The 12,819-nt window shown below is 36.5% G+C and overlaps 1 protein-coding gene across 5 annotated transcripts in view; it reads right to left on the bottom strand.

Annotated features, from left to right (window-relative positions):
• Nucleotides 1-12,819, bottom strand: part of LOC111158227 (MGA, MAX dimerization protein) — a 103,554-nt gene that overhangs the window by 67,637 nt on the left and 23,098 nt on the right. For all 5 annotated transcript variants that reach the window (XM_022520152.1, XM_022520166.1, XM_022520155.1 and 2 more), the window contains exons 3-5: nucleotides 1,498-2,446; nucleotides 669-747; nucleotides 459-554 (exon numbers count right to left, since the gene is read on the bottom strand). In XM_022520152.1, coding sequence (XP_022375860.1) covers nucleotides 459-554; nucleotides 669-747; nucleotides 1,498-2,446 — 1,124 coding nt within the window. The remainder of the gene's footprint in view (nucleotides 1-458; nucleotides 555-668; nucleotides 748-1,497; nucleotides 2,447-12,819) is intronic.

Raw genomic sequence — 12,819 nt, 5'->3', positions numbered from 1 at the left:
GAAAGTATTCTATTTACAGACTTACATATTACTAAGTATACAAAAGAATAAGTAGGATTCCCCCCCCACAAAAACAAAAGCAACTAAAACTTAAAAATGATAAACAGGGAAGAAAATACTGGGTTTTAAGACAGAAGAAACACCAATTTCTTATTATGACACGGTTTTTAAATGCATAAGATATTATGCTTCACAGAGACAGTATCTTCAGAGTTGGGAAGGTTTTCTTAGGATAAAAAAAAACTAGAGAAGCTTTCAAATTAAGAGGAAGAATCAGAGAAAAAACACAAGTTGAGTGAGGCACTAAAAGAAATGAAATCAGGGATGGGGGGAAAGGAAGAAAAACAAAAAATGGGTAAGAACAAGAGGGAAGGGAAAGAAGAGGGAAAAGAGAAAAGGAGAGAAAAAAGAGAACAAAATTAAAAATTGGCTTGCATATATGTATTTTTAAATATTACCTTCTTGAAGACCAGGATGTATCACCTGCTTATGCCGCAAGGCCTTCAAGTCTTCTATCAGTTCCTTTTCCAACTGGGAAATTCTTGCTCTGCAACCTACTCAGAAAATAACGACAAAATAAGCTGCTGTACACTACAGAAAAAGAAACATTGCATCTTTCCCTTCTAGAGCCAAATCACAGATCTCTCTCCTTTTAAAGTATATAATACCTGGGTCGTTTGTGGTTGATGCCTGAAGACTACAGGGTTCTTCAGTTGTCCCATCAACTGCATGAATGTCAAGAGCTTCCTATATATAAAAAAAGAAAAAAGTTCATATCACTCCTAGAAGTTTAAATGTAAACAAGGAAACTTTTCTTTTCTGATACTTTTGATATTTTCTCAATGTTCTACATTAACAGCATTTCAAATATGAAGGAAAAAAAGCAAAAAAATCTGAATAGGAGCATATGCAGATAAAACTGTTTATGCCAATTTACATACTGATATAGCCTATGTAAAGAAAGCTTACTCAGCAATTAACAAAGAGACAGAAGACCAGCTAAAGAGAATTCAACCTCTCTGTAGCCAATTTAGAAATGCCAGGCTTCTATAAAGATTTAAAAAGAAAAATAATGCAGCTGAAGAGCTGCAGTAAAATAAACTATCCATGTATGAGACAACAGAATTTTTAAAACAATATTAGTTTTCCAGTGGTACTCTGCTACTACTGATGAAAACCAGAGGATGGGGTATACTGAAACAGTCAATTTTTCATATATATATGCCTTTTTAGAGTCCATAATAATGTAAATTCCAATAACAATCAGTTCGACAATCGTGAACTGAAATCAAAGCAGACATTTAAGTCTATTCCAACAAAATACCTTAAGTGGTGCCTGTTAATTAAATCATTTTGGAGACACTCCCCTCCCTACAGATAAACCTTCACATAACAGGCGCATTCAAAAAAACAAAATTCTAAGTTAGTTATCAACCTGTATACAATTTCAGAATCACTATCTGACCTCCAAAGAAATGCTGAAAATCATAATCTTACCTTTGATTCAAAGGAAACAAAGAGAACACCATCCACGTCTTCCAGATCAGGCTTCACATCTGGAAAGTTACTCCCAGGACCCACAGGAGTGCTCTTTGTAGAAGTTAAAGATTTTCCTGTGCTTTTAGGTGGTCGCCCTGCCTTAGAGAGTTTCAATTTTCGTGGCCTTCCTCTTTTTCCAGGGATATTTGAAGGGGCATTCTGATTAGCATTCACAACCCTGGAGGCTGTTGAAATCTTAAGCACAGTTGTTCTCCTTCTGCCCAAGTCCTCTTTTCCTAAAAACGGGTCCCCAGCTGAACTCTTCGAACTGTCAAGTATTCTTTCTGTGTTAATGCTGTCAGATAGCTCAGGATATTTCCATTGAGGCTCTTTAAGTAAGGGGTATTTCTGTACCACTCTGAGATCTGGTGAATGTTTTCTAAGACCATTGTCTGATTCCTTGCCTAAGCAGAAGCCAGTCTCATCAGTATTTTCAATGTACGTGGGCAAATAGTCTAATTCTGTCAATACAGAAGACTTATCCTTTCGAGATGTGGAAAGCATGTTATCAGGGAGCTCAGAAATCTTCACTGTGCTTTTGGTGACAGCACAGGGCTCCAGATAGACTACTGGCATCTTTCCAGCGTCTAACTTGAACATTTTAGCTTGAGCAACACCTGATGGGCTATTTGGTAGCCATTTAGAAGACGGATGGTCAGCTTCTAGGTTATCAACTTTATTGTGCCTCTTTAGCTGTTTCTCTAGTATAGGATCATCATCACTGTTTGAGTATACATCTGTTTCCTCATCTGTCTCTTCCTGTTTTATAGTTACCCCTTCCGGGCACTCAGCAAGTTCATATTCATAATCATCTACAGGCTCCTCTTTAATAACAACATTGAAGTTTCCATTCGGGTCTAATGGTGACACTACATGGGAGCCGTCTTCAAAATTGTTGGCAACAAGACTGAAGAGACAGGGGAGGGAGGTTAAAAGGGCAAAATTAAGACTCAAGAGAAAAAAAGAAAGTCTGTTGGAAACCAAGTGACACATCAAATTTCATGAGCCATTCTCCAAAAAACAATGTATAACTTAGCGAAGTTCGCCAAAGCAGTTCACAAAGTTCTCAAAAGCAGTTTGTCAACATCACACTTTTACCCTTTCCATCAATTTATCAGAAACTATACAGGATAAAAATTAAGTTTTTAACAAGTAACCTTATCACGAATTAAAAAATGTAACACTTATTAACTAATGGTATTTTTCAAATAAACTCAATTTTGAAAGTCAGTTGACACTGACCCAAAATCAAACTCTAGAACTAATTGGCCCACCAATTAAAAGTAAAAGCAAACAAATGTCCATTACAACTAAGAACTGCAATAAACATCAGGAAAGGACTTTCAAACTGCCTGATCTGTTTTAACTGAGATAAAATTCATATAACATAAGACATAACTGGCTGGCTCAAATGGTAGAGCATATGACTCTTTATCTTGGGGTTGTAAATTCAAGCCCGATATGTGTAGAAATTACTTAAAAATCTTTTAAAAAAAACATAAAACATTTTAACAATTTAAAAATGTACAAGCCAGTAGTTTTTTGGTATATTCACAATGTTGTTGCCAGGTGATTTTCAACTTTAAAATAGTAAAACTCACTTTCAATGTAATGAATCCACCAATAATTCTTCCAAAATAAAAGGGTAGGGTAGTTGAAGGAAAGTACATATAATCAGGTAAGCTCAGTGTCTATAATTCATTAAAAAAAATCTTTTTAGCTCCCCCCCATCCCCATTAACCACTGAAAGCATTATTAATTGTACCAATATAACTTGAGGACATGTTAGAACTACTCACTAACCCAATTAAAGTCACTTGTCTTTGTAAAATTGTTCACTAATCTCAAATACACACAAAGCAACCCCTAAAATAATGTGTAAGCTACTCCTTCCTTGCACAACTTAGTATCTTGACCTCACTCAAAAATCCTTCAGTGAAGGACTTCTACTTCCATTTAGAATGTGGAAGATCACAAAGACAATCAATTCTGTCAAAACTATTAGAAAACACTAGGTAAATTAAAACCCTCTTCTTTTTTAAAGACATCAAAGACCTCTAGTCACAAGTCCAAATGAACTGAATTCTAGAGAGGAACCAGCCTTCTCTAGTTGGCCACAGATGAATACTGCTTTAAACCCTGAGTACCGTTTACATTGTCTGAAGCACAAGTGCACAAAGAAAAAAAGCAGTGATAGACGAAGGATCTTAAGTGAGACACAGAGAAATCAAACTTTCAATACCCGAGTGTGAGCAGACTAAAATCTAGAGAACCCCAAGGAGAAAACTAGTCCTCACTCCCACCAATTACCTCCAGAGCACTTCTGCAGAATAAGCAGCAGTGATGCAGGAAGTTGGCCTGAAAACCAAGCACTTACAGTCTCCCACAACTTATTTTCCAATTTCCCATCACACGAGTCCAATTCTAGCCCTAACACATCTGAAACCTGAAGTAAGCTAAAATTTACTAAAGTAAATCACCTAGACTGAAGGATATTAAAAAAAAAAAAAAAAAAAGTATGTCAGAAATCTGTGGGACAACACCAAATGACCTAACATAGTATTAATTGCACTTCGTAAAAGGCATAAGAAAGGAGAACATTTGGAGAGAAAAATGAACAAAAACATCCCAAAAGTTAAAGATTTTAACCCACAGATCCAAGAAGCTCGGCCAATACACAGGAGAATAAATAAAAAGAAAGTCAAACCTAGGCATATAAAGATCAGGCGGCCAAAAATTAAAAATCAAGAGAAAAGTCTTATAAACATCAGGAAAAAAGAGACATTAGATAAACAACAAGAATAGACTGACTACTCACTGGAAACAATGTAAGGCAAAAAAAAAAAAAAAAAAAACAACAACGAATGATAGTACTGAAAGAGTATAGTACTAGAAGAGTCAACCTAATCTAATGTTCCAGATTCCCAAAGAAGTCTTCTAAGACAGACTTTTTCAGACATCTGAGAAAATTGAGACTGCACAAGAAATATTACCTCCTAAGATCAGAAACAAGGTTAAGAATTTCGTTAACTCTCACAACTTAAACTCAGATGTACTAGAGGTTCCACCAGGGTGATCAGGAAAGAAAAGAAAATAAAAAACATCCAGATTAAAAAGGACAAAGTAAAATTTTCTACTCACAGATCACGATCTTGTATATAGAAAATCCTAAGGAAACCACTAAAAATCTAATGGAACTAATAAATGAGTTTAGCAAGAGTATCCAAGATCAATATACACAAGAAATGTTATTGCTACAAATGAGAAGCATCAAAATGGAATTAAAAAAATTCCATTTTCATTTATAACAGCATCAGTAAGAATAAAATACTTAGGAATAAACTGAACCAAAAAAAGTGTTAAGAGCTGTACACAGAAAACTACAAAACACTTTTGAAAGAAATTAAAGACAACCTAAATTAGATATACCCTACATTTATGTACTGTCAGATTTAATACTGGTACAACAACAACAGCAATACTGCCCTATTAGATCCCACCTGTGACTTTTGTAAAAAATATTCGTAAGGTGATCTTAGATTACACATGAAAATACAAGGACCTCAAAATAACCCAAAAAATCCTGAATAATAGGAATGAAGTTCTCTAAAACTTGTATTTCACAATTTCAAACCTTACTACAAAGCTATCACCATTGTAACAGTGTGATGATATTTGCATAAGGCAAAACAGAAACCAACTGAATATAATTAGAGTTCAGTAATACACACCCACATTTACATCAAATGATCTTCAATTGCCAAGGGTACCAAAACAATTCAGCGGGGAAAGAATAGGCATACATTATTAATAACAGCTAAAAAGTGGAAATAACTTTAATGTCTATCAACTAATGGATGGATATATAAAATGTGCCATATCCACAGAAAATTATTTTCAGCAATAAAAGAAACAAAGTACAGATACACACTACAACATGGATGACCTTGAGAAAGTTACAAGACCACACATATTATATAACTGCACTTATATAAATGTCCAAAACAGACAAATCCATTCAGAGAAAAAGGAGACTAGTGGTCATGTATGGATGGAGTGGTGTTGAGGAGGCAATGTGGGAAAATGAGGAGTGACTAAGAGAGGGCAAGGGATTTATTTGTGGGGTGATGAAAACATCCTAAAAATAACTGTGTCAGGCTGCACAATTCTATGAGTATACTAAAAAATCACTAAACTATACACTTTAAAAGGGCGAATTTTAGAGGCACCTTGGTGGCTCAGTCTATTAAGTGTCCAACTCTTGGTATCAGCTCAGGTCTTGACCCAGGTCTTGATCTCATGGTCATGAGTTCAAGCTCTATACTGGGCATGGAGCCTACTTAAAAAATAAAAATAAGGGGTGCCTGGGTGGCTCAGTGGGTTAAAGCCTCTGCCTTCAGCTCAGGTTGTGATCCGGGGGGTTTCTGGGATCAAGCCTTGAGTTGGGTTCTCAGATCGCCGGGGAGCCTGCTTTCTCCTCTTTCTCTCTGCCTGCCTTTCTGCCTACTTGTGATCTCTGTCAAATAAATAAATAAATAAATATTTTAAAAAGTAAATAAATAGAAATAAATTCCAAAAAATAAAAGGGTAAATTTTATGGTGATGAATGAATCTCAATTTTTAGAAAGTTAGTAAAAATACACTAAAGAAAGTTCTTTGAAGTTTGAAAGTTCTTTGAATGAAGAGGAAATGGACCAATATAAAAATGGATCCAGTAATGAATGACAAATAAATATGTAAGCATTTACACCACTTTTTCCTAGATTTCATTAAGTGACTACTGTTTAAAGCAAATAAATAATGATGTTTGTGGAATTTATAACACATGTACGAAATGAATTATAAGGACTATCCTTATTAGCTGTACATGTACTGCTACCATTAACTGAATTCTACTTAATAAACTAAAGATCTCTATAAACCCTGCAATGGATTGAATTGTGTCCCTCCCAAATTCTTATTTTGAAATTCTAATCCCCAAAGTGACTGTACATGGAGAGTCTTAAAGACATAATTAAGGTTAAATGAGGTCATAAAGGTGAGGGCGGTCTTTCCCCACTCTACGTGAAGACACAGCTCACAGGCAGCTGTCTACAAGCCAGAATGAGAGTTTTCAACAGAAACAGAACCCTGCCAAAACCCTCACCTTAGCCTTTCTAGCCTCCAGAATTGTGAGAAAATTAATTTTCATTGTTTAAGCCACAGTCTATGGTATTTTGTTATATCAACCTAAGCAGACTAATACAACCACTTAAAAAAAAGAAAGAAAAAAGAGGCATAGCTAAAAAGGCAAGAGGCAGTATAAATGTAATTTTAAAAACTCAATCCACACGAAAACAGGGAAATATAACCAAAGAACCCATGAGGAAAGCAGAAAATATCAAGATGTAATGCTTTAAAACTAACCCTATTAGTGATAATATTATATGTAAATGAACAAAACAATCCAGATAAAAGCCAAGAGATTTTAACAGTCAACAACAAAAAAAAGTTCCAACCATAAACTGCTTTAAAAAAATCCACACAATTTAAAGCCAAAGACAGAAATAGATTCAAAGTGAAAGAAAGGAAAAAGATAAAACCATGTAAACAGAAAAATCAGAAGAAAGCCAAGGTGGCTCAATAACATCAAAGTACACTTCTTTTTTTTTAAGATTTTATTTATTTATCTGACAGAGACACAGCGAGAAAGGGACACAAGCAGGGGGAGTGGGAGAGGGAGAAGCAGGCCTCCCGCCCAGCAGGGAGCCCTACACAGGGCTGATTCAGGGACCCCAGGATCATGATCTGAGCAGAAGGCAGATGCCCAATGATTGAGCCACCCAACCGCCCCAAAGAACACTTCAAAATATGTACCATCAGGGCACCTGGGTGGCTCAGTTGGTTAAGCATCTGCCTTCAGCTCAGGTCATGATCCCAGGGGCCTGGATCAAGTCCCACATCAGGCTCCTTGCTCCGTGGGGAGTCTGCTTCTCCCTCTGACCCTCCCCCCAACCCTCCCCTGGCCTTGTGATCTCTCTCCCGCTTTCTCAAATAAATAAATAAAATCTTAAAAAAAAAAAAAAAAAAGAGTGCCATCAAAGATAAAAAGAGACCTTATAAAAATTTTATGAACTCAATTCATCAAAAAGACAACAATCCTAAAAATATATATAACTTATCATATAGCTTCAAGATAAATGAAGCAAAAATTTATAGTACTAAAAAGAAAAAGACAAGTCCGCTAACTTTGGTGGGAGATTTTAACACACCTTTTTCAGAGACTAACTGAGACTACAGTTTACAGTTTACTGAGACTACAGACTACAGTTTTAATACAGAGACTAACTGAGAAAGAAGAAATGAACAATAAAATACTCACCTAAGAAAACTACAGAACTCCACTACATCCAGCAACTATGTAACACATACATTTTCAAGTGTGCATTTAGTATTTTTTTTAATTTATTTGAAAGAGAGAGAGAGAGAATTGAGAATGAGAGAGCATGAGAGGAGAGAGGTCAGTGGGAGAAGCAGACTCCCTGCCGAGCAGGGAGCCCGATGTGGGACTTGATCCAGGACTCCAAGATCATGACCTGAGCCAAAGGCAGTCAATTTACCAACTAAGACACCCAGGTGCCCAACTATGCATTTAGTATTAATCAAAGCTGACCATATAACAATAAAACAAAGTCACAATAAATTTCTATTTTTTTAAGATTTTATTTACTTATTTGACAGAGAGAGATACATCAAGAGAGGGAACACAAGCAGGGAGAGTAGGAGGAGGAGAAGCATGATTCCCGCTGAGCAGGAAGCCCAATGCAGGGCTTGATCCCAGGACCCCAGGATCATGACCTGAGCCGAAGGCAGACGCTTAAGGACTGAGCCACCCAAGCACCCCTAAATTTCTATTTCAGAGGTTTTTAAGTTACATGTTCTCTAACAATAGAATCAAGCTACAAATCAATTAACAATAATCAGTACAACATATCAAAATTTGTAGAAGGCACCTAAACCAATGCTCAAAGGAAATTTTATAGCTTTAAATAAAAAGTCTAAAATCAATTATTTTAGTCAGGAGTTGATAAACCTGTCTGCTAAGTGCTAGATGGTAAAAATTTTAGGCTCGAGGTCCAGTCTCTATTACAGCTACTCAACTCTGCCACTGTAACATAAAAGCAGCACAGACAATACATAAACAAATGAACATAACTCTATTCCAACAAATGGACCATGTAATTTGAATACTATATAGTCACAAGTGACAACATATTACTCTTCTTTTGTTCTTTTTCCCTACCCATTTAAAAATATAAAAATCATTTTTAGTTTGCAGGCCATGTAAAACAAATGGCAAGCTAGGTATGGTTCACAGGTCTTAGTCTGTCAAGCCCTATTCTAAAATAGGCATATTAAAGCAAAACTAAGTAGAAAGAAGGAAATAAAGATAAGAGGAAAACTAAAACAATGAAACAGAACCAGAGAAACTGAATTTGTGATTTGAAACCTGCCAACAAAGAAAACTCCAAGGCTTCCCTGATGAAGTCTATCAAACACATAATGAAAAAATACTAATCTTGCACAATTCCAGAAAAATGCAGGAGAATGCAACAGTCTATAACTTGTTTAAGAAAGCATTAGCTTGAATGAAACCAACAGATCATAAATAAAACTAAAAATAATTCATCATGAATTTACATCTAAAAACCCTCAACAAAATATTAGCAAGTTGAATATAACAATATTAAAAAGGGTGTTGTTATAACCCAGCAATATTTATCCCACAAACACAAAGCTGGTACAACATTTCCAGCCCTTACACTAACTTTGTTCACAGACAACACAATTGCATATGGAGAAAATCCAAAGGAGTTACAAACCAGTAAGCGAATTCAGCAAGGCAATAAGATACAAAATCAATATATAAATATCAATTGTATTTCTATACAGTATCAGAAGTTAGAGGATTACAATACTGGATTCCAAGAATTATTATATCCAATGTCATCAAAACTGAATGGTACCGGCAAAAGAATAAATAAATGGAAAACTTAGTCCAAAAGTAGACCCAACTATACATATAGACACCTGATTTTCCAAAACATGATACATTTTAATGGAGAAAATAGTCTTTCAAATAAATGATCATAGCCACTAGATATCTTGCATGGAAATGTATGAGCCTTGACCTTCATCCTCACACCATACACAAGAACTAAGCCAAGATGGATTACAGACTTAAATGTGACAAGCAAAAACAAGTTCCCCCTTTCAAAAATTTCACTTAAAAAATAGCTTTTTCTTTATGTTTTCTGAAACAGCTTTATTCAACCTACCTGTGCATCCATAGAACAATGGCTAAAGAAGATGTGATATATGGAAATGGAAATTTACCCAGCTATAAAAAATGAAATCTTGCCATTTCCAAACAACATGGATGGACCTAAAGGGTATAACGCTAAGTGAAATAAGTCAATCAGAGGAAAATAAATACCATAGGGAGCAACCTAAGTTGCTTCTACATCTAAGCTATTGTAAATAATGCAGCAATAAACACAGGGGTGCATATATCTTTTCAAATTAGAGTTTTCATTTTCTTTGGGTAAATATCCAGTACGGGAATTACTAGATATGTAATCCTGTTTTTAATTTTTTGGGGAACTCCACACTGCTTTCCACAGTAGCTGCACTAGTCTACATTCCCATCAACAGTGCGGATAGTTCCTTTTTTCTCGACATCCTCACCAACACTTATTTCTTGGACCACTTTCTTACACCATATATAAAAGTAAACTCAAAACAGCTTAAAGACCTAAACGTGAGACCTGAAACCATAAAATTCCTAGAAGAATACCGGGGCATAAGTTATCTCTTTGTCATTAGCCAATGAAACATTTTTTTCTAGGTAAGTGTCCTTTGGTAAGGGAAACAAAAGCAAAAAAAAACTATTGGGACTATACCAAAATAAAGAACTTTTGCAGAGCAAAGGAAATCATCAACAAAATAAAAGACAACCTACTGAACAGGAGAAGATAATTGGAAATGAGATAGATAATTGGAAATAACCCCAGTAAGGGTTAATACCCAAAATATATAAAGACTTAACTCAACACCAATAAATAATCCAATTAAAAATAGGAAGAAGAGGGGCGCCTGGGTGGCTCAGTTGGTTAAGCGACTGCCTTCAGCTCAGGTCATGGTCCTGGAGTCCCAGGATGGAGTCCCACATCAGGTTCCCTGCTCAGCAGGGAGTCTGCTTCTCTCTGACCTTCCCCCTTCTCGTGCTTTCTCTCACTCTCAAATACATAAATAAAATCTTAATAAAAAGGGGGGGGGGCAGAAGACATGAACATTTTTCCAAAGAAGACCTACAGATCCCCAACAGACACATGAAAAGATGTTCAACATCACTTATCATCAGGGATATGCAATCAAAACCATAACAATATCACATCTGTCAGAATGACTAAAAACCATTAAAAGGTTAGGCAAAACAAGTGCTCTTTGTCCCTGTCCCATAATGTCAGTTTTGTTTTGTTTTTTTAAGATTTTATTTATTTATTTGACAGAGATCACAAGTAGACGGAGAGGCAGGCAGAGAGAGAGAGAGAGAGAGGGAAGCAGGCACCCTGCTGAGCAGAGAGCCCGATGAGGCACTCGATCCCAGGACCCTGAGATCATGACCTGAGCGGAAGGCAGCTGCTTAACCCACTGAGCCATCCAGGTGCCCCCATAATGTCAGTTTTTTATACAAGCTCATAAATACCATTCTGTATCAAGTAACTGAGGAATGAAAGTTCTCTCGTTATCTTCACATTTCAAGACATTAACTTCCAAAATGTAGGAAAAAATCTGTATCTTCTTTTCATTTAGCCACATGACCTCAATTTGTGTTCAGTAGCTGAGAATTTCATAAAGCTAGATCTTGGCTGCTACTGCAATAATTGCTTTCACATTTTCCTGAAGAATTAAACTTGCTCTTAGAAAGGTTCTCAAAAAGTATCTCTCCTTATCTTCCAAAAATAACTTTATGCATAAAGCATGAAAATTTGTCTTGGCGGGAGGATTTTGCACACAACCCTGAAGTTTCTAGTTCTAAGAAGTCTCCATCCAAATAAATGAGGTGAAAGATTATTTAAGCAAGAATACAAGCAAAACAATTTGTACAACTTAAAGAAAAGGATTACTTTTTTGCTGATAGTACATTATCAATGCATTTGAAACACATTTTAAAAGGTTTAAGTTCAGGATGCCTGGGTGGCTCAGTCGGGTAAGCATCTGCCTTGGGCTTGGGTCATGATCTCAGGTTTCTGGGATGAGTCCACCAACGGGCTGGGCTCCTTGCTCAGCAGGGAGCCTGCTTCCCTCAGCCTGCAGCAACCCCTGCTTGTGTGCACTCTTCCTCTCTGACAAACTAATTAAATCTTTTTTAGGGGCACAAGGGTGGCTCAGTGGGTTAAGCCTCTGCCTTCAGCTCAGATGATCTCAGCGGTCCTGGGACAGAGTCCTGTGTCAGGCTCTCCACTCAGCAGAGAGCCTGCTTCCCTCTCTCTTTCTGCCTACTTGTGATCTCTCTCTGTCAAATAAATAAATAAAATATTTTTAAAATAAATAAATAAATCTTTTTAAAAATAAAAACATTAAGTCCTACAGATAAACACATTCAGTCAACATTTACCGAGCATCTACAATGTGCCAGTATATTTTCTTGGGCAAGGGATTACCAAAATACAGTACAGTACAGTCCCTACACTCAGAGAATTTACAGACCAGTACAGGAGACAGACAAGTAGACAATATAATGTTTTTAACCTCATAAACACTACTGTGAAGATGTATACAGATATTACAGATGCCCCTTAGAAGAAGCCATTACATAATGGCCTCCATGAAATGGGTACTTGAGAAAAAAAGAAAGAAAGAAAAAAGAGAGAGAAAGGAGAGAAAGAGAGAGGGGGAGGGAGGAAAGAAAAAACGAAATCCATTCGAAAATGGGAATGTACAATGCAAAAGAAAACAAAGGGCTCTCAGAAAATGAAATCTGATAGCTACAATAAAAATTTCAGTAAGTCAGGGGCGCCTGGGTGGCTCAGTGGGTTAAAGCCTCTGCCTTCAGCTCGGGTCATGATCTCAGGGTCCTGGGATCGAGCCCCACATGGGGCTCTCTGCTCAGCGGGGAGCCTGCTTCCCTCTGCCTGCCTCTCTGCCTACTTGTGATCTCTGTCTGTCAAATAAATAAATAAATAAATAAATCTTAAAAAAAAAAATTCAGTAAGTCAGAAGTTAAATCAAGGAAAC

Source organism: Enhydra lutris, unplaced genomic scaffold, assembly GCF_002288905.1.
Source record: "Enhydra lutris kenyoni isolate GAN:26980312 unplaced genomic scaffold, ASM228890v2 scaffoldscaffold4, whole genome shotgun sequence".
Taxonomy (NCBI): domain Eukaryota; kingdom Metazoa; phylum Chordata; class Mammalia; order Carnivora; family Mustelidae; genus Enhydra; species Enhydra lutris.
Note: the sequence above shows the minus strand (reverse complement) of the source record. Positions and strands in the feature narration are given on the sequence as shown.